Below are 27,957 nucleotides of genomic sequence, written 5' to 3' on the forward strand. Positions count from 1 at the left end.
TTAGGGAGGGCCAGTGCAGGTAGCCCTCGAGTAGCTTTGCGCGAAATTAAAACAAACAAACAAACAATCAATAACAATTACAAGGCATTGCTTGGGCATTCATCGAACTTATTAGCATTTTAACAATACTTCACAAAGTCGACCAGCTTAGAATATTGAAGCTAGTTCTAAATCCATGTAATAAGCTAAGAGTGTCAAATAACCTTTATAATAACATAATAAAAATAGATATTAAGTAACACTAGAGGAAGATGGAATACCACTGACTAACTAAATATATAAATACTAGTGGTTTGATTCAGGTTAGACATGTCTTCCTAACAACGCCCTAATGGAAGTCCATCAAACAGCTTCAACAATGTACTTCACATAAAATCCGCGGCAATCAGACAGGATGACTTTGTTTCTCTAAAGTCTCGACCACTACAAGCTAAGACTAAAGTCATGAACATTAACATTTCCTACCTGGGAAAAGAACTGGTAATGGGTTGGTCTTTCGTCACCCAAGTTACGGTCAGGGGTCCATCACCCTGGGGTTGACAGACCAGGGTCACTGTACCACCTTTTATTACCATTCTAATGTCAAAATCATCGTCAAAACGTGGAGGAACTGTGATCAGAGACATATAAACACGTGAAAAACACATGTTACTGTTAATTATTAAAGTTGGGATTTAGGCTTAGTTGTGGTTACAAAAAATACAACCTTACAAATCAAATGTTAGTTTTGGCGAACTAGCATAAGTTTATTAAACTTATTGAACAAGTAGTTCATAAACAAAACCACAAATCGACATCAATATTAAAAAAACAGGTCTAAATTTAAAGACAACTTACAGGTCAGAAACACGTTTGTTGTTAAACACAAAAGCTACACAATGAGTTGCCTGTGCTCTGCCCACCAAGGGTAAAGAATCTCGCATTTTATCAACGTTATATCCTGCAGACCCACTGCCAAGCCACCAGGAAGAGAGGAGGACACACCTTATAATAAAATCAATTAATAACTATGAACTTCACATTAGAAGTCTCAGTGGCACGGTGATGTGTATGTGGTCTTACAGTGCTAGAAACCGGGTATACATACCCGTGGTGGGTAGAGCATAGAGAGCCTATTGTGTAGTTTTGTTTTAACTTAGAATTAGAAGTAGTTGTATTCAGTTATTTATCACCACTTTCCTAATCCTGTTGAGAACTGTAACTGGTAAACCTATGAAGTTGTTTTTCTCCACATGATCAACATCTTATGCAACGTATGGGGCAGCCAGTTACTCCTTGTTTGATATCAGACCACATATATGTTCAACTGAATAACGTAACTAACTGCCACACGTATAACGCTCCTAAAGCAGAGTGTCGCGTTCAGCAGCATATAATGGCTCGAGCCTTGGCCCTTCTGACACGCTAACCAGCCAATAATCAACCGAAAACAGTTTAAAATTAAAATTTTAAAACAGCTGTTATATTCCACATGTTTTTATTATATTGATACCCACTGTATATACACTTGCTGAACATTTTATTAAGACCTATACACCTTTTCAGACCTAGGCCTGACTTAAACTACAGTTGAAGACTGATTGGCTCGCATGATGTGTCTGGCGATCCATGCTGCACTAGAAACGACTGGCACAAGCATATCTGTAGTCACACTAAAAGTTATGAGAAAACTCAAAGATATTGCAGGGTGTAAAATGGGCATAATAGTGGATGCACGTTAAGCTGATGTCACAGTGGTCAAGATAGCATTGTTGGTAGACTGCTCCTGGTCAGTGGAGTATATCAGCAATATGAAAAATGAAATAAAATCTCTAGTGTAAGGAGTAATTGTAAATGAAAAACATAATAAGAGTTAAAAGTTGGTAAGACAATATGGTAGATTCCAGCCATCTTCAAACAATACATCAATTGACAGACGTTCAGTAAAGAGCAATCCATGCCTATCGCTTATCATACGTCGAGAAGAACAGTGTAACAAGTAGATTATAGCAGTAGGAGGCCATTGGATAAATCAATTGTTTCAATACCATGAAGATAAAACTCTTCAAGAGGTGTAAAAAGTTCAGACATTGACATGTTATGTGGTTCAATGTTTTACCTCCTTTTGCAAAGACAAATTTAGAATAATACAGAGTTAATACACAACTCCTTTTGTCTTGTCCCAACTCTCCAGGAATCGATGATGAGGTAATGGTTTGATGTATGTTTTCTTGTCTTGTCCCAAATGTCCAGGATTCAGAGGATAGAGTCGTGGTTTTGGATATATTTTCTTGTCTTGTCCCAACTGTCCAGGAATTGATGATGAGGTAATGGTTTGATGTATGTTTTCTTGTCTTGTCCCAAATGTCCAGGATTCAGAGGATAGAGTCGTGGTTTTGGATATATTTTCTTGTCTTGTCCCAACTGTCCATGAATTGATGATGAAGTGATGGTTTGATGTACGTTTTCTTGTCTTGTCCCAAATGTCCAGGATTCAGAGGATGGAGTAGTAGTTTTGGATATATTTTCTTGTCTTGTCCCAACTGTCCAGGATTTTGATGATGAAGTCATGATTTGATGTATGTTTTCTTATCTCGTCTCAACTGTTCAGAATGCTGATGACGAAGTCATGATTTGATGTATGTTTTCTTATCTCGTCTCAACTGTTCAGAATGCTGATGACGAAGTCATGAATTGATGTATGTTTTCTTATCTCGTCTCAACTGTTCAGAATGCTGATGACGAAGTCATGAATTGATGTATGTTTTCTTATCTCGTCTCAACTGTTCAGAATGCTGATGACGAAGTCATGAATTGATGTATGTTTTCTTATCTCGTCTCAACTGTTCAGAATGCTGATGACGAAGTCATGAATTGATGTATGTTTTCTTATCTCGTCTCAACTGTTCAGAATGCTGATGACGAAGTCATGAATTGATGTATGTTTTCTTATCTCGTCTCAACTGTTCAGAATGCTGATGACGAAGTCATGAATTGATGTATGTTTTCTTATCTCGTCTCAACTGTTCAGAATGCTGATGACGAAGTCATGATTTGATGTATGTTTTCTTATCTCGTCTCAACTGTTCAGAATGCTGATGACGAAGTCATGATTTGATGTATGTTTTCTTATCTCGTCTCAACTGTTCAGAATGCTGATGACGAAGTCATGAATTGATGTATGTTTTCTTATCTCGTCTCAACTGTTCAGAATGCTGATGACGAAGTCATGAATTGATGTATGTTTTCTTATCTCGTCTCAACTGTTCAGAATGCTGATGACGAAGTCATGATTTGATGTATGTTTTCTTATCTCGTCTCAACTGTTCAGAATGCTGATGACGAAGTCATGAATTGATGTATGTTTTCTTATCTCGTCTCAACTGTTCAGAATGCTGATGACGAAGTCATGATTTGATGTATGTTTTCTTATCTCGTCTCAACTGTTCAGAATGCTGATGACGAAGTCATGAATTGATGTATGTTTTCTTATCTCGTCTCAACTGTTCAGAATGCTGATGACGAAGTCATGAATTGATGTATGTTTTCTTATCTCGTCTCAACTGTTCAGAATGCTGATGACGAAGTCATGAATTGATGTATGTTTTCTTATCTCGTCTCAACTGTTCAGAATGCTGATGACGAAGTCATGAATTGATGTATGTTTTCTTATCTCGTCTCAACTGTTCAGAATGCTGATGACGAAGTCATGAATTGATGTATGTTTTCTTATCTCGTCTCAACTGTTCAGAATGCTGATGACGAAGTCATGAATTGATGTATGTTTTCTTATCTCGTCTCAACTGTTCAGAATGCTGATGACGAAGTCATGATTTGATGTATGTTTTCTTATCTCGTCTCAACTGTTCAGAATGCTGATGACGAAGTCATGATTTGATGTATGTTTTCTTATCTCGTCTCAACTGTTCAGAATGCTGATGACGAAGTCATGATTTGATGTATGTTTTCTTATCTCGTCTCAACTGTTCAGAATGCTGATGACGAAGTCATGATTTGATGTATGTTTTCTTATCTCGTCTCAACTGTTCAGAATGCTGATGACGAAGTCATGATTTGATGTATGTTTTCTTATCTCGTCTCAACTGTTCAGAATGCTGATGACGAAGTCATGATTTGATGTAAGTTTTCTTATCTCGTCTCAACTGTTCAGAATGCTGATGACGAAGTCATGAATTGATGTATGTTTTCTTATCTCGTCTCAACTGTTCAGAATGCTGATGACGAAGTCATGATTTGATGTATGTTTTCTTATCTCGTCTCAACTGTTCAGAATGCTGATGACGAAGTCATGAATTGATGTATGTTTTCTTATCTCGTCTCAACTGTTCAGAATGCTGATGACGAAGTCATGAATTGATGTATGTTTTCTTATCTCGTCTCAACTGTTCAGAATGCTGATGACGAAGTCATGAATTGATGTATGTTTTCTTATCTCGTCTCAACTGTTCAGAATGCTGATGACGAAGTCATGAATTGATGTATGTTTTCTTATCTCGTCTCAACTGTTCAGAATGCTGATGACGAAGTCATGAATTGATGTATGTTTTCTTATCTCGTCTCAACTGTTCAGAATGCTGATGACGAAGTCATGAATTGATGTATGTTTTCTTATCTCGTCTCAACTGTTCAGAATGCTGATGACGAAGTCATGAATTGATGTATGTTTTCTTATCTCGTCTCAACTGTTCAGAATGCTGATGACGAAGTCATGATTTGATGTATGTTTTCTTATCTCGTCTCAACTGTTCAGAATGCTGATGACGAAGTCATGATTTGATGTATGTTTTCTTATCTCGTCTCAACTGTTCAGAATGCTGATGACGAAGTCATGATTTGATGTATGTTTTCTTGTCTCGTCTCAACTGTTCAGAATGCTGATGACGAAGTCATGATTTGATGTATGTTTTCTTATCTCGTCTCAACTGTTCAGAATGCTGATGACGAAGTCATGATTTGATGTATGTTTTCTTATCTCGTCTCAACTGTTCAGAATGCTGATGACGAAGTCATGATTTGATGTATGTTTTCTTGTCTCGTCTCAACTGTTCAGAATGCTGATGACGAAGTCATGATTTGATGTATGTTTTCTTATCTCGTCTCAACTGTTCAGAATGCTGATGACGAAGTCATGATTTGATGTATGTTTTCTTATCTCGTCTCAACTGTTCAGAATGCTGATGACGAAGTCATGATTTGATGTATGTTTTCTTGTCTCGTCTCAACTGTTCAGAATGCTGATGACGAAGTCATGATTTGATGTATGTTTTCTTATCTCGTCTCAACTGTTCAGAATGCTGATGACGAAGTCATGATTTGATGTATGTTTTCTTATCTCGTCTCAACTGTTCAGAATGCTGATGACGAAGTCATGATTTGATGTATGTTTTCTTATCTCGTCTCAACTGTTCAGAATGCTGATGACGAAGTCATGATTTGATGTATGTTTTCTTGTCTCGTCTCAACTGTTCAGAATGCTGATGACGAAGTCATGATTTGATGTATGTTTTCTTGTCTCGTCTCAACTGTTCAGAATGCTGATGACGAAGTCATGATTTGATGTATGTTTTCTTGTCTCGTCTCAACTGTTCAGAATGCTGATGACGAAGTCATGATTTGATGTATGTTTTCTTATCTCGTCTCAACTGTTCAGAATGCTGATGACGAAGTCATGATTTGATGTATGTTTTCTTATCTCGTCTCAACTGTTCAGAATGATGACGAAGTCATGATTTGATGTATGTTTTCTTATCTCGTCTCAACTGTTCAGAATGCTGATGACGAAGTCATGATTTGATGTATGTTTTCTTATCTCGTCTCAACTGTTCAGAATGCTGATGACGAAGTCATGATTTGATGTATGTTTTCTTATCTCGTCTCAACTGTTCAGAATGCTGATGACGAAGTCATGAATTGATGTATGTTTTCTTATCTCGTCTCAACTGTTCAGAATGCTGATGACGAAGTCATGATTTGATGTATGTTTTCTTGTCTCGTCTCAACTGTTCAGAATGCTGATGACGAAGTCATGATTTGATGTATGTTTTCTTATCTCGTCTCAACTGTTCAGAATGCTGATGACGAAGTCATGATTTGATGTATGTTTTCTTATCTCGTCTCAACTGTTCAGAATGCTGATGACGAAGTCATGATTTGATGTATGTTTTCTTATCTCGTCTCAACTGTTCAGAATGCTGATGACGAAGTCATGATTTGATGTATGTTTTCTTGTCTCGTCTCAACTGTTCAGAATGCTGATGACGAAGTCATGAATTGATGTATGTTTTCTTATCTCGTCTCAACTGTTCAGAATGCTGATGACGAAGTCATGATTTGATGTATGTTTTCTTATCTCGTCTCAACTGTTCAGAATGCTGATGACGAAGTCATGAATTGATGTATGTTTTCTTATCTCGTCTCAACTGTTCAGAATGCTGATGACGAAGTCATGAATTGATGTATGTTTTCTTATCTCGTCTCAACTGTTCAGAATGCTGATGACGAAGTCATGAATTGATGTATGTTTTCTTATCTCGTCTCAACTGTTCAGAATGCTGATGACGAAGTCATGAATTGATGTATGTTTTCTTATCTCGTCTCAACTGTTCAGAATGCTGATGACGAAGTCATGAATTGATGTATGTTTTCTTATCTCGTCTCAACTGTTCAGAATGCTGATGACGAAGTCATGAATTGATGTATGTTTTCTTATCTCGTCTCAACTGTTCAGAATGCTGATGACGAAGTCATGAATTGATGTATGTTTTCTTATCTCGTCTCAACTGTTCAGAATGCTGATGACGAAGTCATGATTTGATGTATGTTTTCTTATCTCGTCTCAACTGTTCAGAATGCTGATGACGAAGTCATGATTTGATGTATGTTTTCTTATCTCGTCTCAACTGTTCAGAATGCTGATGACGAAGTCATGATTTGATGTATGTTTTCTTGTCTCGTCTCAACTGTTCAGAATGCTGATGACGAAGTCATGATTTGATGTATGTTTTCTTATCTCGTCTCAACTGTTCAGAATGCTGATGACGAAGTCATGATTTGATGTATGTTTTCTTATCTCGTCTCAACTGTTCAGAATGCTGATGACGAAGTCATGATTTGATGTATGTTTTCTTATCTCGTCTCAACTGTTCAGAATGCTGATGACGAAGTCATGATTTGATGTATGTTTTCTTGTCTCGTCTCAACTGTTCAGAATGCTGATGACGAAGTCATGAATTGATGTATGTTTTCTTATCTCGTCTCAACTGTTCAGAATGCTGATGACGAAGTCATGATTTGATGTATGTTTTCTTATCTCGTCTCAACTGTTCAGAATGCTGATGACGAAGTCATGATTTGATGTATGTTTTCTTATCTCGTCTCAACTGTTCAGAATGCTGATGACGAAGTCATGATTTGATGTATGTTTTCTTATCTCGTCTCAACTGTTCAGAATGCTGATGATGAAGTCATGAATTGATGTATGTTTTCTTGTCTCGTCTCAACTGTTCAGAATGCTGATGATGAAGTCATGAATTGATGTATGTTTTCTTATCTCGTCTCAACTGTTCAGAATGCTGATGATGAAGTCATGAATTGATGTATGTTTTCTTGTCTCGTCTCAACTGTTCAGAATGCTGATGATGAAGTCATGAATTGATGTATGTTTTCTTGTCTCGTCTCAACTGTTCAGAATGCTGATGACGAAGTCATGAATTGATGTATGTTTTCTTATCTCGTCTCAACTGTTCAGAATGCTGATGACGAAGTCATGAATTGATGTATGTTTTCTTATCTCGTCTCAACTGTTCAGAATGCTGATGACGAAGTCATGAATTGATGTATGTTTTCTTATCTCGTCTCAACTGTTCAGAATGCTGATGACGAAGTCATGATTTGATGTATGTTTTCTTATCTCGTCTCAACTGTTCAGAATGCTGATGACGAAGTCATGATTTGATGTATGTTTTCTTATCTCGTCTCAACTGTTCAGAATGCTGATGACGAAGTCATGATTTGATGTATGTTTTCTTGTCTCGTCTCAACTGTTCAGAATGCTGATGACGAAGTCATGATTTGATGTATGTTTTCTTATCTCGTCTCAACTGTTCAGAATGCTGATGACGAAGTCATGATTTGATGTATGTTTTCTTGTCTCGTCTCAACTGTTCAGAATGCTGATGACGAAGTCATGATTTGATGTATGTTTTCTTGTCTCGTCTCAACTGTTCAGAATGCTGATGACGAAGTCATGATTTGATGTATGTTTTCTTATCTCGTCTCAACTGTTCAGAATGCTGATGACGAAGTCATGATTTGATGTATGTTTTCTTATCTCGTCTCAACTGTTCAGAATGCTGATGACGAAGTCATGATTTGATGTATGTTTTCTTATCTCGTCTCAACTGTTCAGAATGCTGATGACGAAGTCATGATTTGATGTATGTTTTCTTATCTCGTCTCAACTGTTCAGAATGCTGATGACGAAGTCATGATTTGATGTATGTTTTCTTATCTCGTCTCAACTGTTCAGAATGCTGATGACGAAGTCATGAATTGATGTATGTTTTCTTATCTCGTCTCAACTGTTCAGAATGCTGATGACGAAGTCATGATTTGATGTATGTTTTCTTGTCTCGTCTCAACTGTTCAGAATGCTGATGACGAAGTCATGATTTGATGTATGTTTTCTTATCTCGTCTCAACTGTTCAGAATGCTGATGACGAAGTCATGATTTGATGTATGTTTTCTTATCTCGTCTCAACTGTTCAGAATGCTGATGACGAAGTCATGATTTGATGTATGTTTTCTTATCTCGTCTCAACTGTTCAGAATGCTGATGACGAAGTCATGATTTGATGTATGTTTTCTTGTCTCGTCTCAACTGTTCAGAATGCTGATGACGAAGTCATGAATTGATGTATGTTTTCTTATCTCGTCTCAACTGTTCAGAATGCTGATGACGAAGTCATGATTTGATGTATGTTTTCTTATCTCGTCTCAACTGTTCAGAATGCTGATGACGAAGTCATGAATTGATGTATGTTTTCTTATCTCGTCTCAACTGTTCAGAATGCTGATGACGAAGTCATGAATTGATGTATGTTTTCTTATCTCGTCTCAACTGTTCAGAATGCTGATGACGAAGTCATGAATTGATGTATGTTTTCTTATCTCGTCTCAACTGTTCAGAATGCTGATGACGAAGTCATGAATTGATGTATGTTTTCTTATCTCGTCTCAACTGTTCAGAATGCTGATGACGAAGTCATGAATTGATGTATGTTTTCTTATCTCGTCTCAACTGTTCAGAATGCTGATGACGAAGTCATGAATTGATGTATGTTTTCTTATCTCGTCTCAACTGTTCAGAATGCTGATGACGAAGTCATGAATTGATGTATGTTTTCTTATCTCGTCTCAACTGTTCAGAATGCTGATGACGAAGTCATGATTTGATGTATGTTTTCTTATCTCGTCTCAACTGTTCAGAATGCTGATGACGAAGTCATGATTTGATGTATGTTTTCTTATCTCGTCTCAACTGTTCAGAATGCTGATGACGAAGTCATGATTTGATGTATGTTTTCTTGTCTCGTCTCAACTGTTCAGAATGCTGATGACGAAGTCATGATTTGATGTATGTTTTCTTATCTCGTCTCAACTGTTCAGAATGCTGATGACGAAGTCATGATTTGATGTATGTTTTCTTATCTCGTCTCAACTGTTCAGAATGCTGATGACGAAGTCATGATTTGATGTATGTTTTCTTATCTCGTCTCAACTGTTCAGAATGCTGATGACGAAGTCATGATTTGATGTATGTTTTCTTGTCTCGTCTCAACTGTTCAGAATGCTGATGACGAAGTCATGAATTGATGTATGTTTTCTTATCTCGTCTCAACTGTTCAGAATGCTGATGACGAAGTCATGATTTGATGTATGTTTTCTTATCTCGTCTCAACTGTTCAGAATGCTGATGACGAAGTCATGATTTGATGTATGTTTTCTTATCTCGTCTCAACTGTTCAGAATGCTGATGACGAAGTCATGATTTGATGTATGTTTTCTTATCTCGTCTCAACTGTTCAGAATGCTGATGATGAAGTCATGAATTGATGTATGTTTTCTTGTCTCGTCTCAACTGTTCAGAATGCTGATGATGAAGTCATGAATTGATGTATGTTTTCTTATCTCGTCTCAACTGTTCAGAATGCTGATGATGAAGTCATGAATTGATGTATGTTTTCTTGTCTCGTCTCAACTGTTCAGAATGCTGATGATGAAGTCATGAATTGATGTATGTTTTCTTGTCTCGTCTCAACTGTTCAGAATGCTGATGACGAAGTCATGAATTGATGTATGTTTTCTTATCTCGTCTCAACTGTTCAGAATGCTGATGACGAAGTCATGAATTGATGTATGTTTTCTTATCTCGTCTCAACTGTTCAGAATGCTGATGACGAAGTCATGAATTGATGTATGTTTTCTTATCTCGTCTCAACTGTTCAGAATGCTGATGACGAAGTCATGATTTGATGTATGTTTTCTTATCTCGTCTCAACTGTTCAGAATGCTGATGACGAAGTCATGATTTGATGTATGTTTTCTTATCTCGTCTCAACTGTTCAGAATGCTGATGACGAAGTCATGAATTGATGTATGTTTTCTTATCTCGTCTCAACTGTTCAGAATGCTGATGACGAAGTCATGAATTGATGTATGTTTTCTTATCTCGTCTCAACTGTTCAGAATGCTGATGACGAAGTCATGATTTGATGTATGTTTTCTTATCTCGTCTCAACTGTTCAGAATGCTGATGACGAAGTCATGATTTGATGTATGTTTTCTTATCTCGTCTCAACTGTTCAGAATGCTGATGACGAAGTCATGATTTGATGTATGTTTTCTTATCTCGTCTCAACTGTTCAGAATGCTGATGACGAAGTCATGATTTGATGTATGTTTTCTTATCTCGTCTCAACTGTTCAGAATGCTGATGACGAAGTCATGATTTGATGTATGTTTTCTTATCTCGTCTCAACTGTTCAGAATGCTGATGACGAAGTCATGATTTGATGTAAGTTTTCTTATCTCGTCTCAACTGTTCAGAATGCTGATGACGAAGTCATGAATTGATGTATGTTTTCTTATCTCGTCTCAACTGTTCAGAATGCTGATGACGAAGTCATGATTTGATGTATGTTTTCTTATCTCGTCTCAACTGTTCAGAATGCTGATGACGAAGTCATGAATTGATGTATGTTTTCTTATCTCGTCTCAACTGTTCAGAATGCTGATGACGAAGTCATGATTTGATGTATGTTTTCTTATCTCGTCTCAACTGTTCAGAATGCTGATGACGAAGTCATGATTTGATGTATGTTTTCTTATCTCGTCTCAACTGTTCAGAATGCTGATGACGAAGTCATGAATTGATGTATGTTTTCTTATCTCGTCTCAACTGTTCAGAATGCTGATGACGAAGTCATGAATTGATGTATGTTTTCTTATCTCGTCTCAACTGTTCAGAATGCTGATGACGAAGTCATGATTTGATGTATGTTTTCTTGTCTTATTTTATGAGAAAGCAGAATGAATGTCATAGCTCATCTGAGCATCATTTCTTTCCAAATACACCAGGTGATGCTTCATGTTACCCTATTATGAAATACACCTGGTGATGCTTCATGTTACCCTATTATGAAATACACCTGGTGATGCTTCATGTTACTCTCTGAGCATCACTTCTTTCCAAATACACCTGGTGATGCTTCATGTTACTCTCTGAGCATCATTTCTTTCCAAATACACCTGGTGATGCTTCATGTTACTCTCTGAGCATCACTTCTTTCCAAATACACCTGGTGATGCTTCATGTTACTCTCTGAGCATCACTTCTTTCCAAATACACCTGGTGATGCTTCATGTTACTCTCTGAGCATCACTTCTTTCCAAATACACCTGGTGATGCTTCATGTTACTCTCTGAGCATCACTTCTTTCCAAATACACCTGGTGATGCTTCATGTTACTCTCTGAGCATCACTTCTTTCCAAATACACCTGGTGATGCTTCATGTTACTCTCTGAGCATCACTTCTTTCCAAATACACCTGGTGATGCTTCATGTTACTCTCTGAGCATCACTTCTTTCAAATACACCTGGTGATGCTTCATGTTACTCTCTGAGCATCATTTCTTTCCAAATACACCTGGTGATGCTTCATGTTACTCTCTGAGCATCATTTCTTTCCAAATACACCTGGTGATGCTTCATGTTACTCTCTGAGCATCACTTCTTTCCAAATACACCTGGTGATGCTTCATGTTACTCTCTGAGCATCACTTCTTTCCAAATACACCTGGTGATGCTTCATGTTACTCTCTGAGCATCACTTCTTTCCAAATACACCTGGTGATGCTTCATGTTACTCTCTGAGCATCATTTCTTTCCAAATACACCTGGTGATGCTTCATGTTACTCTCTGAGCATCACTTCTTTCCAATACACCTGGTGATGCTTCATGTTACTCTCTGAGCATCACTTCTTTTCAAATACACCTGGTGATGCTTCATGTTACTCTCTGAGCATCACTTCTTTCCAAATACACCTGGTGATGCTTCATGTTACTCTCTGAGCATCACTTCTTTCCAAATACACCTGGTGATGCTTCATGTTACTCTCTGAGCATCACTTCTTTCAAATACACCTGGTGATGCTTCATGTTACTCTCTGAGCATCATTTCTTTCCAAATACACCTGGTGATGCTTCATGTTACTCTCTGAGCATCACTTCTTTTCAAATACACCTGGTGATGCTTCATGTTACTCTCTGAGCATCACTTCTTTCCAAATACACCTGGTGATGCTTCATGTTACTCTCTGAGCATCACTTCTTTCCAAATACACCTGGTGATGCTTCATGTTACTCTCTGAGCATCACTTCTTTCCAATACACCTGGTGATGCTTCATGTTACTCTCTGAGCATCACTTCTTTCAAATACACCTGGTGATGCTTCATGTTACTCTCTGAGCATCACTTCTTTCCAAATACACCTGGTGATGCTTCATGTTACTCTCTGAGCATCACTTCTTTTCAAATACACCTGGTGATGCTTCATGTTACTCTCTGAGCATCATTTCTTTCCAAATACACCTGGTGATGCTTCATGTTACTCTCTGAGCATCATTTCTTTCCAAATACACCTGGTGATGCTTCATGTTACTCTCTGAGCATCACTTCTTTCCAAATACACCTGGTGATGCTTCATGTTACTCTCTGAGCATCACTTCTTTCCAAATACACCTGGTGATGCTTCATGTTACTCTCTGAGCATCACTTCTTTCCAAATACACCTGGTGATGCTTCATGTTACTCTCTGAGCATCATTTCTTTCCAAATACACCTGGTGATGCTTCATGTTACTCTCTGAGCATCACTTCTTTCCAAATACACCTGGTGATGCTTCATGTTACTCTCTGAGCATCACTTCTTTCAAATACACCTGGTGATGCTTCATGTTACTCTCTGAGCATCACTTCTTTCCAAATACACCTGGTGATGCTTCATGTTACTCTCTGAGCATCACTTCTTTCCAAATACACCTGGTGATGCTTCATGTTACTCTCTGAGCATCACTTCTTTTCAAATACACCTGGTGATGCTTCATGTTACTCTCTGAGCATCATTTCTTTTCAAATACACCTGGTGATGCTTCATGTTACCCTCATGAATAAGTTACTTCCGTAACCAAAAAGACTCCATCTGCCATCCTCAAACTGTATTGGCATTGTTTAAGGATCATGGCCGCCACAATTACTGGATCTTAATCCATTTGAACATCTGTGGCATGAGCTTGAAAAATACATTTCGCCATAAATATTCTCTGTACACTCACTCTAAGAACTGCGTAGAGTAGTAATTACTCTTGGACAAAACTTCTCGGACCACTTTCCAATACCCTGTGCATTATATGACAGGCCGAATCACGGCTGTTATTTTGGCAAAAGGTGACCGAACACATTACTAAGTATAGGTCTTAACAAAGTGGATAGCCAGTTGTATATGGATAGCCAGTTGTATATTGCAATCCTGTGTTTTATAATTACTTGTTCATCAATGACATGCGTTTAATGATTACATGTCTGGCCATGAAGTGTCAGTGGTGGACACGATGACATCATTATTAGGCCCAGAAGGCCTAGTTTGTTATGATTTCAAAATAATTATTGCAATAAGAATATGTTTATACATTTCCAGGTTTGAGTCCTTGTATAATTTAACGTGTAAACATGAACAAGGTAATGTTGCTGGCTGGGCTTTGTAGCCAACAAAGTAGTTCTGAGTTTGTATTTTGAAGTTAAAGTCAGAAAATTTCGAGACTAGGTAGAATCACATTATTTTAAGACCTTTTTAGTCACAGTGTCATTATTTATAAGAGTGTTACACTAGACATGAGTGCTGGGATTTTCAGTCTAACGAACGGTACTTCACGTGCAACGTGAAATAATTAGGCATTTCAGAGACCCCTGCTGGACAAGTATAATAGTGCTTAATTTTGGTTTATTGTTACTCGATTCAACAGCTCCTTGAATCGAATAACGCAATTGACTGTCTCATTTATAACGCGTCTACAGCTGAATATACACAACACCCTCAGCAGAATCACGTCTTGGACACTGAATCCTCCAATTTACAGCCCAAAAATCCAATTAATAAAAAAACTTCTCGTTCAGGATTAATGAGGTCATGTACAATAATTTCAGGATTAATGGGGTCATGTACAATAATTTAGTGTGATGACATAAATTAGTTTAAGAATAATTTAGTTACCATATTTAGTGTGCTACATGTGTCGGAATTAGCTACAAGATGTACAGAAATAACTTACCATACACTGACAGAGTGACGACTTTTGACAAGCCAGGACCGACTCCATTATAAGCCTGACAGAGATACTCTCCACTATCGTTAGGTGCGACGTCCACAATCACTAGCGAACCGTTCTCCAAAACCTGTTGCTTGGCGTTACTCATAACCTGAGTGAAGGTCTGCTTGTCCTTGACCTCTGGTTGCAGTAAAAAGAACTTGGTTCAGTTAAAAAATAAAATAAACGAAAGCCCTTCATGACCACTTAGCAGTAAGCCTAAAGGCTTTCACTGTTAACACTTAGCAGTGAGTCTAAAGGCTTTCACTGTTAACACTTAGCAGTGAGCCTAAAGGCTTTCACTGTTAACACTTAGCAGTAAGCCTAAAGGCTTTCACTGTTAACACTTAGCAATGAGCCTAAAGGCTTTCACTGTTAACACTTAGCAGTGAGCCTAAAGGCTTTCACTGTTAACACTTAGCAGTGAGCCTAAAGGCTTTCACTGTTAACACTTAGCAGTGAGCCTAAAGGCTTTCACTGTTAACACTTAGCAGTGAGCCTAAGGGCTTTCACTGTTAACACTTAGCAGTGAGCCTAAGGGCTTTCACTGTTAACACTTAGCAGTAAGCCTAAAGGCTTTCACTGTTAACACTTAGCAGTGAGCCTAAAGGCTTTCACTGTTAACACTTAGCAGTGAGCCTAAAGGCTTTCACTGTTAACACTTAGCAGTGAGCCTAAAGGCTTTCACTGTTAACACTTAGCAGTGAGCCTAAAGGCTTTCACTGTTAACACTTAGCAGTGAGCCTAAAGGCTTTCACTGTTAACATTTAGCAGTGAGCCTAAAGGCTTTCAGTGTTAACATTTAGCAGTGAGCCTAAAGGCTTTCACTGTTAACATTTAGCAGTGAGCCTAAAGGCTTTCACTGTTAACACTTAGCAGTGAGCCTAAAGGCTTTCACTGTTAACATTTAGCAGTGAGCCTAAAGGCTTTCAGTGTTAACATTTAGCAGTGAGCCTAAAGGCTTTCACTGTTAACATTTAGCAGTGAGCCTAAAGGCTTTCAGTGTTAACATTTAGCAGTAAGCCTAAAAGCTTTCAGTGTTAACATTTAGCAGTAAGCCTAAAAGCTTTCAGTGTTAACATTTAGCAGTAAGCCTAAAGGCTTTCAGTGTTAACATTTAGCAGTAAGCCTAAAGGCTTTCAGTGTTAACACTTAGCAGTAAGACTAAAGGCTTTCAGTGTTAACACTTGGGTTTCAATAAACACAGTATAGATGACTCACTGTTTAGGTTTGTCCTTAATAGCAAACAAAAATAAACAAATAAAAGGACGGACGTTTACAAAACATTAACTCGAATTCTAAAACTTTGAAGGTCAATAAAAGACACCTGTGTTGGCCATCATTAATTTGGAACTGATTGACAAGGTGGAAGGCCAGTCCATGTGTTACTCTAATATCAATTCATATGTATTTGAAAAACACTCTTGTAACGCACCCACAGCGAATTTGTTGCAAAGGAACACAAATCATAAAATGCAGATTCACAGTACGGAACGCTAAGACTAGGCTTCGTTCGAAAGAGTCCTAACAATGTATCGAAAAGATAAATATATATCATAGCACTTTCAACTCATCCAAAAAAATTTCCAAATGAAAATCAGATGGTCTTTAGTTTGATACCAATATCATCTTCTGTTCATTGGTTATATTGTCCTTCCTGATGAGGACATTTTAACCACAGAGTAAAGTCTTTACTTTTAAAGTTATTCTCATTGTTAAATTTCACTATTTAGAGATTGTAGGAAACCTTTAACAAACTGACTGTATCACTGAAGATACAACTGTAACCACAACGGAAAATCCATCTGCCAGCAAGACAATCGAACTGGTCTCTCAGTTAAAGCCCAGAATCTAACTTGAATATAACCTAGAGATAAACAATATTGCCTTTAACAGTAGTTTGGTTTGTTTTGAATTTCGCGCAAAACTACACGAGGGCTATCTGCGCTAGCCGTTCCTAAATTAGCAGTGTACGACTGGAAGGAAGGCAGCTAGTCATCACCACCCACCGCCAACTCTTAGGCTACTCTTTTACCAACGAAAAGTGGGATTGACCGTCTCATTATAACGTTCCCACGGCTGAAAAGGTGAGCGTGTTTGGTGCGACGGGGATTCGAAACCGCGACCCTCAGATTACGAGTCGAGTGCCTTAACCACCTGGCCATGCCAGACCATTTTAACACTATTAATTCTAACACTTCTAAGAACATGGCTGCCTAGTTGTGACTTCTAAGAACATGGCTGTCTTGTTAATATCTATGGTATCAAACAAATTTACCAAGATAAATAGCGATAGTTAGTTTTAAAAGAGAAACGAATTATTTGCATAATTGGACGTAACGATACGACATATTTGTTTGGTAACCAGATCTTTAACACGTTCTACAGTGTAAAATATTTAGCTCAACTATAGTGGTTTAACAGAGGTGTATCGTCTTAACTCTCTAAAAATTAATCAGCCACGAGTTTCTAGTCTCCCCAGTTCTAAATGTGTATTTGAAATATGGTTTCAGTTTCCACATTAAGGCGATACAGAATGTGTGTGATAACTTTACACTGTTCATGCTTGTGGCTCGTCCGCTCGTAAAAATAGTTCTGTATTGGTTGTTACATATTGTCATGTATTGTTGTACCACAAGTTAAGGTATCCGTCCTTCGTTCAGGTTATGAACTTGGGATTTTTATGTTGTTTATCATAACCACACATTTTCTCAACTTTAACACAATTTATTTATTTCATAACGTGTTATTACAGTATTCATGTACTTAAAATATTACATACACTATGCTATGATCTGGGTGACTTTGTAAGGACATACATCATGCTATGATCTGGGTGACTTTGTAAGGACATACATCATGCTATGATTAGGGTGACTTTGTAAGAAGAAACAGCGGCCCAGTTGTGGTCGTAGGGGAGCTTTCTGTTTCCACCTTTCAACACCTAACTCGTAATGTCCTTCCACAGTGTTTCACGTGATTAAATAATAGATGATCATTCACCACAGAAGTATCTTACGGGTTTCTTGGTGGGTATTTGGGTATGTTGGATTTTAGATATCCAGGAGGATCATGTCTTCCCCCATCCCTAACTTTTATGTCGGCTACTACTATGTTGTTGTTGTAGTGCTTTAGGGTCAGACTAACCCACAGTACTCCGGGCCTTTTCAGAACAGTGTCCAGTCTCGAGTTCCCTTATTTGTTCTTTTTTGATTTATGTTTTTTTATTTTCTTCTTTTATATATTTTTTCATTATTATTTTTATTTATTTTTAAATATATTTAAATAAATTTAACAAAGAAAGAAGAGAGAAAACAAAGCTATGTATATTATACTAGTTTTAAACGTCTACCGCATGGTGGCACTATGTATATTATACTAGTTTTAAACGTCTACCGCATGGTGGCACTATGTATATTATACTAGTTTTAAACGTTTACCGCATGGTGGCACTATGTATATTATACTAGTTTTAAACGTTTACCGCATGGTGGCACTATGTATATTATACTAGTTTTAAACGTCTACCGCATGGTGGCACTATGTATATTATACTAGTTTTAAACGTCTACCGCATGGTGGCACTATGTATATTATACTAGTTTTAAACGTCTACCGCATGGTGGCACTATATATATATTATACTAGTTTTAAACGTTTACCGCATGGTGGCACTATATATATATTATACTAGTTTTAAACGTTTACCGCATGGTGGCCAGCTTGATTTATGTTTCTTAAATATATATTTATAGTAGAGATGTACTTAGGACTATGTTGTACGTAGTATCTGTGACGATCACACAATAAATCATTTTTATTAAAATAATTTAGTGTATTATACAAGAGTTTATCAGATACTGTCTCTATATTTGTGGATGAAATACTGCGGGGTACTTTATAGGTTGAAGTTAGGATTGAATTTTGTATTTTTTGTAGTTCGTGTAATTGTTTTTGTGTTATGTTTATCCAGGCTGGACATGCGTATTCTATAATAGGTCTAATGTATGTTTTGTAGATTTTTATTATATTATCAGGTGATGTGCCTTGATTTTTCCCCGATAGGCTTCTTGCATAATCTGCTCTTTTCCAGATTCTAGTAAGGATATTGTTAGTATAGTGTATCCACGTTAATTTGGTATCGTAAGTTAATCCTAAAAATGTAGCAGTCTGTAAAAGTGATCCGTTCATGTATAACTTTGATAGATCTTTTTTTTAGTTTATTTAATCTGGTGAAGAGTATTACTTGGTTTTTCGGAATATTTATTTTTATTCTATATTTCTGGCAGTATTCTTCTATATTATTTAGGACTGGTTAATGTAGAAGAATACTGTCTTGCGGGCCGAAGTTCAAAAGTCACGGGTCAACAAATGGCTCTTCGTATCAGTCTTATGATGACTGTTGTAGAAACACCAGTGCACTCTCTAAGGTACATAAGACATTTGTGTGCCCTCTCCACACATACTGTGTGTGGTGTTATATTAATAAATCCTTTTTGATGTAAGGACGTAGCGCCATCTATGAATATAGTTAACGTTAACTTGAGCCAAAGATAATAAATGCTCAATAAAAGCAATAATGTGGTGGATAGGGGGTTGTGAACCTCCAATAACATTCCCTTAGCTACAAACTATCATCCTACAAAATTTGGTTCAGATTAGCTCAGCGACGTTGGAGTAGTTAAATAACAGACAGACACTGATATTTTTGTGCCATATATATACACACTGAGAGACAGAGAGAGATGGACAGATAAATGTAATTTCTGTGTCTACAAAACGATGTCGAAAACAAATAAAATCCTTCAAAGAGTTAATATTAAATGATGGTTTCCTCCCTCTAGAGTGCGCTGCAAGCTTTGAAAATTGACAAAATTTTTATTATCATAACTAGATATTTAACAGTTCCTTACACCACTATTGTTAGGCTTAACCCTATGATCATAATATATACACTCGTATATATACTGTTTCCTTTAGTTTTATATACTTCAGCGATATTCGAGATTTAGGTGACAAAAATACTTATATTTTGAAAAAAATCGGTTTCCTCAAATACAATACTATGAAGTGTAAAATAGCAAAGTAAATAGTTTCCTAAAATTTTGGTTTAAAGGTGTCCTCAGTATCCAAATCAAAAGCAGGCCTGGCATGGCCAGGTGATTAAGGCACTCGACTCGTAATCCGAGGGTCGCGGGTTCGAATCCCCGTCACACCAAACACGCTCGCCCTTTCAGTTGTGGGGGCGGCATAATGTGATGGTCAATCCCACTATTCGTTGGTAAAAAAGTTGCCCAAGAGTTGGCAGTGGGTGGTGATGACTAACTGCCTTCCCTCTTGTCTTACACTGATAAATTACGGACAGCTAACGAATCGTGTAGCATTGCGCGATATTCAAAAACAAACAAACAAATACATGAAAAGTGTTCTAACCTGAAGACTTCTTCCACCGCAGTACTGGTTGAGGATATCCTTCAGCTTGGCAGTCGAAGAGGGTTTGTCCCCCTAAAACTACAGCGCCGTCTGTTGGTTGGACACTCCACCTGGGTTCCACTGCAAATACAGTAAAAACATTTTAAAATATTTACGTTTAATCATTATCTTTTGTTCCATTGTTCAATAAAGTTTAAATAGTTCGGTTTTTCTGTAACTTTATACAAAATATCATATCGTAAGTAAAAAGATACAGGAAGTCATATTATTTGAATATTCACAACTGTACTTTCTTAGAGCGTAAGAAAACTTGCACGTGCAGTAAGTTGTCTATAACTTTTAATGTTTTAAACGGAAATGATGTCATAAACACTAAATTGAAAAAAAAAATCAGTGGGAATATAAAAATCTTTATAAAACTCATGTAAACAACATAAACACTTAACTATCTAGCAACTGGATACACAATACGTCATAAACCTAAACAGTGAATTCTTTAACATAATTTTCAGAGGACAAACAAGGTATAATATTATATAATATTATAGGCGGTCATTAATGACAATACTACCCCGGACAGTTAATTCAGCGGTTCGACTGTCAGTAGCCAAAGGGTTGGACGCTGTGCACGTGTAGTTGCCGCTATGTTGCTGGCTCAACTTCTCGAAGAACAGGGTGGAAGCATATTGGTTGAAGGATTTGACCTTGATCTCTAGGCTTGTTGGATTCAAAGGTTTGCCATCTTTAGTCCATTGGATCAAAATGGGGACATCCCCTGCAGACACCATGCACTGAAGGCTCGTTCGTCTTCCTTCCTCCAAACTCCCTGGAAACGAGAGAGGATCCACCTCTGGGGCAACTGAAATTAGAAGAGGGTTAGTTTGTTTTTGAATTTCGCGCAAAGCTACTCGAAGGCTATCTGCGCTCGCCATCCCTAGTTTAGCAGTGTAAGACTAGAGGGAAGGCAGCTAGTCATCACCACCCACTGCCAACTCTTGGGCTACTCTTTTACCAACGAATAGTGGGATAGGCCGTTACATTATAACGCCCCTATAGCTGAAAAGGCGAGCATGTTTGGTGCGACGGGGATTCGAAACCACGACCCTCAGATTACGAGTCGAACGCCTTAACCCACCTGGCCATGCTGGGCCTAAAATTCGAAGAGAAAATGTGAAAAAATAACCACAAAGTTCAAATTAATCTATTAGTGCCAATTATTTCATGGACTTTATTCCACCTACCGTGAAAAGCAATTGTTGAGCATTTCAGTCATGCTAACAGCCGCTCAACAATAAGTTATAACAAAGTTACATCTTTATTATTTAAATCGTGTATCTCATGAAAATGAAAGTGTGATTAATTCCTAATAATTTATTATATAATATCCAAATAAAATTTGTCACCAACACAATTCACGCCTGTTCTCCAGTCATCTGAAACGTGAACTTTGAGCTAAATTTGCATGCGCAGGTTTTTAAACACCACACGAGAAGCCGTCGCCATAAACGAGAGACAGGCGAACACTCGGACCGGCGTGACGATTCACAATATATATAAAATAAATACAATTTCTGTTTGCATAATGGCACTGGATCAATGGGTTTGATATTAAAGTAAAAACGATTAACTTTTTCTGGCTAATAACTCACGGGATGTGAGCCCCCAACAAGATGTTTCATCAGGACTTGCAAGATGAACATATTCATCATAATTGTTATTTTATCTTAAACCTATTCTGTAGAATCTTTCTAAATATTTATTGGTTCAGTTATTGAAACAGACAACTACAGATACAAATATTCTTTACATGAATCACAAATATATAAATTTGTTTGTTTCTTAAACAATTGATATGCTTATTTAGGTGTTATAAGCTTATTGAGCTATTAGGAGGCTTAAATCATCCGAGTTTGTAGCACATGCTATCATTTCTCATATATGTATGCCAATTTCATATAAAATATTATCTATGCTGTATTTTAATGGACACCAGGGTGAGCTATTAAATATTACCATTGTTTGGTAACCACTTTTATGTTGGTAATTCGCTCAAAGCTGCTTAAAAGCCATTAGCGCTAGCCGCCTCTATTTTTGAAATAATAAACTTGAAAGAAGGCAGCTAGTTAACAACAACCAGTCTTATCTGACTGAATAATGGGATCTGACCATCACCCTTATAACGCATGTACAGCTACAAAGCGCGATATATGTATAATTACATATTACAGTAACGAGCTCAGCTCTTGGTATTCAAATACAGATTACATACAAAACTGTTCGAATGTAAAGACGAAGGATAATTTTTCATATTACCACCTGGTGGTGGTCTACAATTTCCTAATTATGTCATTAACAATAAAAGTGCTCATTCGCATATCCAGTGCAAGCTAATCATTATCGGACTTTATTATCTTGCTCATTCACTTATAACGCTTCTGAGCATTTATAGGACTGCCTTCATTAATTAAATTATAATTTGAAAGTAGTTTTAACTCTGGTCTGTTAAAACACTAAACACTTTAATATTGATTGATAATGGTGTACACGTATAAAAATGTATTAAAAGAAAACACGATCCAAACAGCCTGTTTGTAATTATTATTACTTTACCTGACTACACAGACAAACACAGATCCATACGTACATAGGTTCACACAGGCATACACAGATCCATACGTACATAGGTTCACACAGACATACACAGATCCATACGTACACACATTCACACAGACATACACGGATCTATTTGTACATACATTCACACAGAGATACACAGACCCATACGTACATAGATTCACAAAGATCCATATCACAGAGTAAAGATTTTTCATTCATAAAACGAAATTGTTTAATTTCGTCTTTCCGTGTAGACGTCATAATCTGAACTTCACACAAACCATCACTTTGTTATACCTGTGAGTTACTTAAATACCTGAAGAATTACAAAATAGTGAACCAACTCTACAACAAAAGAAACTTGAATGGTGGATAAACGAGTGTAGCATTATGGCTACCGAATGATACGATTGATTAGGATAATTGGTGTACCAATGACGGGCCTGGCAGGTCACGTGCCCGGCCACTATCTAAGCAACAGATAATTAGTTATTAAGTCACTAAAGCGTAAGAAAATTGCATTGGGGTGGAGTAAAGAGAAAGGGGTGGAACTACAAACTAGCCGATGTAAGTTGGGTGAAACTACAAACTAGCTGATGTAAGTCGGGTGGAACTATAAACTAGCCGATGTAAGTCGGATGGAACTAAAAACTAGCCGATGTAAGTCGGATGGAACTAAAAACTAGCCGATGTAAGTCGGGTGGAACTATAAACTAGCCGATGTAAGTCGGATGGAACTAAAAACTAGCCGATGTAAGTCGGGTGGAACTATAAACTAGCCGATGTAAGTCGGGTGGAACTAAAAACTAGCTGATGTAAGTCGGGTGGAACTACAAACTAGCCGATGTAAGTTGGGTGGAACTAAAAACTAGCCGATGTAAGTCGGGTGGAACTATAAACTAGCCGATGTAAGTCGGATGGAACTAAAAACTAGCCGATGTAAGTCGGATGGAACTAAAAACTAGCCGATGTAAGTTGGGTGGAACTACAAACTAGCCGATGTAAGTCGGGTGGAACTAAAAACTAGCTGATGTAAGTTGGGTGGAACTATAAACTAGCCGATGTAAGTCGGATGGAACTAAAAACTAGCCGATGTAAGTTGGGTGGAACTACAAACTAGCCGATGTAAGTTGGGTGGAACTACAAACTAGCCGATGTAAGTTGGGTGGAACTACAAACTAGCCGATATAAGTTGAAACTTACCCCGGGGATCGAACAGTTAAAGTGTTGAGATGTTCAAAAAGTACTAATATTTTAATGTAATTACATAAAACACAGAACATAAGATTGTTTAGCAACAGAACCTGCCCGGTTCTGCATGCATACATACAAAGAACCATACCAAAGTACTGTTTTCAATCTGGTAGTGATACCGGGATAACTTACCAGTCTTGTGTTACCTTAGTAAATCTTCATTAATCAATGAAGTATGACACAGAATCAGTTGTATCACCATCTTGATACACAAAAAGATCTACGAACCTGCTACACGAAGGTTCACAACCCCATCTGCTGAGTGACCATTCGGACCCCACGCAGTGCAGACATAGGTTCCCTCATCAACACTCTTGTGAGCAGCACGCAGCACAAACTCCCCCGTGTCTTTCAACGTGTGGCGGCTACTGGACGGTAGAACATCGTCACCTGGTGAGTGTTATACAAAACACGAACCTTTAGTAACAGATCCACCTGTTATAATAGGCTTAGTTGTGATTATTAGAATGTCATTAATGGAACCAGTACATTCACGTAAACTTACTGTGGTATCGTATCCTGAGAAACGCCACAAGTTTAACAGTTTAAAATCAAGCACGTAAGTATACAAATAAATACGTGGAAATGATAGGGTTACGTCGAGTCAATAAATATACCATGTAATTAATTATATGATCTTGCGCGGAAAAAACTAAAAATAACTTTGATTTTTTTCCAGTTTCCATTGTTGCTCTCAAAAAAATCCTTTTCTAAATATTATGTGTATTCAGTGTTTAATTATTCGTATATTTATTGGTACTCCGGAACATAACAAAACTAGTCTCCATTTATCGTTTATCCATAACTTTGGCCCACGAATAAAATAATGTTTTTATTCTCTGTGGATGGAAATATTCGATTCATTAGACATGCCCTCGTGTTTACACTTTTAACTTGGTGTTTTCACACGGGCATACCAAGTTTTTCTTTTTGTTTAGGCCTACTCCCAGTTAACGATAAAAACCTAGTTCTGTTTTGCGCAATAACCACTCTGTTATATTTTCCTTCTTCCAACAACGACAGTTGGAAGTTCCACTGCTCAACGTTTGCACACTGTACAGTGTCTTCTGTTCCCATAGTAACTGAATATCCTTATAACGGAGCTAGCAGACAGACATCCGGAATCTTCTTGTCAGAACTGTCACACCGACAGTCAGTCTAATTTAATTCATTAGTTTGAATACGATTGTGCCCAGAAATTGCTCAAAATCTTTAGTTTCTATGGTAACGTAAACCGATTATATCCATTGCTGGAATAATCGGTCTTACCTTTCTTCCAAGAGAAGTTAACCAAAGGATATCCGGCCACTGGACATTTAAAATGTTCTGACGTTCCCGCTAGAACAGTTCTCTCGCGAGGTGGCAGTGCCGTCGGAGGCCCGTGAATCTTCACAGGAGCCGTGCTTGCAACTCTCCCGCCATCATTTTCCGCGATGCACGTGAAGTCACCACCGTCGCCTATTTCAGCTTGCGTGATGTTCACGTAACTGTGAACTGTGTCTTTTTCGGTAACGAAGTCTCCTTGTCGAATTCGTCGGCTCTCCGGTATAACTTGTTTGTTTAGCGTCCAAGTGACCTTTGGAAGAGGCTGACCCTGGGCCACGCATTTTAGTGAAATATCGGAACTTGGGTAAATAATTTCCTCTCGAAAAGTTTCCAGAAACCTCGGTTTCACCGCTGAAAAACAAAGTCAAAACTAATAAGAAAGAGTTTGATTTACAAATAATTAATTGTGGAATAGACGTAGAAATGAGTCAGTTTCTCTTTCTTTCTTTATAAAGTGAATATTTCTAAATTAAATAATGTTTACATTTCTATGTTAAGTTATTTCTTCATAAACTCAACATTTTTTACAGTTTTATGAAAGATAAATATAGTTCCAACCGCATAGGCTACGAAAATATCAAAATTAAGCAATAGGCTTAACAATCATCAAGTTTTTATATATTTTTGCTCACAGAAGGATGACGTTTCGAGCTGGCGCTCTTCGTCAAATCGTACAGTTTACAACAGAGGCGCATGCGCAAAATTCAAAGAACTTGCGCACCACCTAGTACTAGAGACATTCAAAAAAATAGAACGACTCGAAAGAAAAACAATTCACAATCTGGAGACCCTACAACCATCTGGTTTAAATCAACGCTCTTCTACTCTATAGATTTATGTTTTCCATTTTTTGCTTAAATCTTAAGTGCTATCTACTTATCTCATCAAGAGTTGTAACTTTTAAGTAACTGATGTAATTTTGCTCAGAATGTTCTCGCTCAACGTTCCTAATATTATGCATGCAAATCCTTTGCTTTCTGCGCATGCGCCTTTGTTGTAAACTGCACAATCTGACGAATAGCGCCATCTTTCGGTGATTATAATATATAACAAAAATGGATATTGTTAAACTTATTTAATTTTAACAGTTGCATAAAACCTGGGCCAAGAAATATGTTTGTAAAAGGGCTATTAAAAATTTAAGTATTTACTATTATTTACACTTTAATTGTAGGTCATGTTTTCGAAGACTACACCATAAATACATATTGTCAGCATATATTCTTCACACGATAATAGGTATAGTTATAATACTTACACTTTAACATGAGGACTCGACTTCCCTGAGCACTGTCCACGTCGTTTGCAACAAAGCACTGATAAATACCCTCATCTTCGTTCGTCAAAAAACGCAGCCGGATAGCTCGTTCTTCCGAATGGCGTATACCACCGTTGGTCGACAGAGGGCGCATATTGTGACGCCATTCCAGCCGATGCACTGGGAACCCAGTAATTTCACATAAAAGCGTCGCTGAGGACCCCAACTCCACTTCTTGAAGATTGGTGGTAATTTTCACCACTGCCGCTAGAGGAGCTTAACCAGACGGTAAAAAATGGTTATATTTAAATGAAATACGCGATATTCATAAAAATATTATTCACATACAGTTTATTTTGCAAAAGGGAAAGCAAAGCTTTTCTAAAATTTCAACCAACAAATAAATATATAAAACCTTTTAAAATCAGTGTCTACTTACTAACATATTATTCAGGAGTTATTATTCAATTTCCAACAATATATGACAGGACACCAGTTTTTAAACAAGTGCAACTTTTATTATTATGTTTCTTCGATGGATTTCGGGCAAAGCTGAAAGAGGGTTTGGTTTGCTTTCTTTATTTTGAATTCCGCGCAAAGCTACACGAGAGCTATCTGCGCTAGCCATCCCTAATTTAGCCTAGATAAGAGACAGCTAGTCATCACCACCCACTGTCAAGTCTTCGGATTGACCGCCACTTTCTAACGCCCCACGGCTGAAAGGGCGAGAACGTTTGATGCGACTGGGATTCGAACCCGCCACCCTCGGATTACGAGTCGAGTGCCTTAACCACTACTCGTTGACAAACGAGTATTCCAAAAGTTGGCGGTGGGTGGTGATGACTATCTGCCTTCCCTCTAGTCTTGCACTACTAAATTAGGGACGAATAGCCCAGATAACCCTCGTGTAGCTTTGCGCGAAATCCAAAATAAACCAAGCCAATCCTCTGTGTTATACATTCCACAATTATCATTAGGTTTTGTCATCTTTAATTCCAATGTTACATATTCCCACTACATTTCTATGTAGTGTTAGTTTATTCTTTCATGAAACAACTGAAGAAAAAACTATGATTTTAATCGTTTCTGTAAATAAAGGTAGAATAGTTAACCAAAAAAACACTACTTTTTCTGTAAATAAAGGT

The 27,957-nt window shown here is 37.5% G+C and overlaps 1 protein-coding gene across 1 annotated transcript; it reads right to left on the reverse strand.

Moving 5' to 3' along the window:
- Window positions 1-461: 461 nt before the first annotated feature.
- On the reverse strand, window positions 462-27,076 carry LOC143245802 (cell adhesion molecule Dscam2-like). The gene is made up of 7 exons (XM_076492055.1): window positions 26,813-27,076; window positions 25,498-25,905; window positions 24,457-24,618; window positions 20,930-21,217; window positions 20,359-20,478; window positions 14,890-15,066; window positions 462-610 (listed from the first exon to the last, which is right to left on the reverse strand). The coding sequence occupies exons 1-7, from the start codon at window positions 26,964-26,966 to the stop codon at window positions 462-464; spliced, it is 1,458 nt and encodes a 485-aa protein (XP_076348170.1). The 5' UTR covers window positions 26,967-27,076.
- Window positions 27,077-27,957: the final 881 nt, after the last annotated feature.

Source organism: Tachypleus tridentatus, chromosome 3 (assembly GCF_004210375.1).
Source record: "Tachypleus tridentatus isolate NWPU-2018 chromosome 3, ASM421037v1, whole genome shotgun sequence".
Classification (NCBI taxonomy): domain Eukaryota; kingdom Metazoa; phylum Arthropoda; class Merostomata; order Xiphosura; family Limulidae; genus Tachypleus; species Tachypleus tridentatus.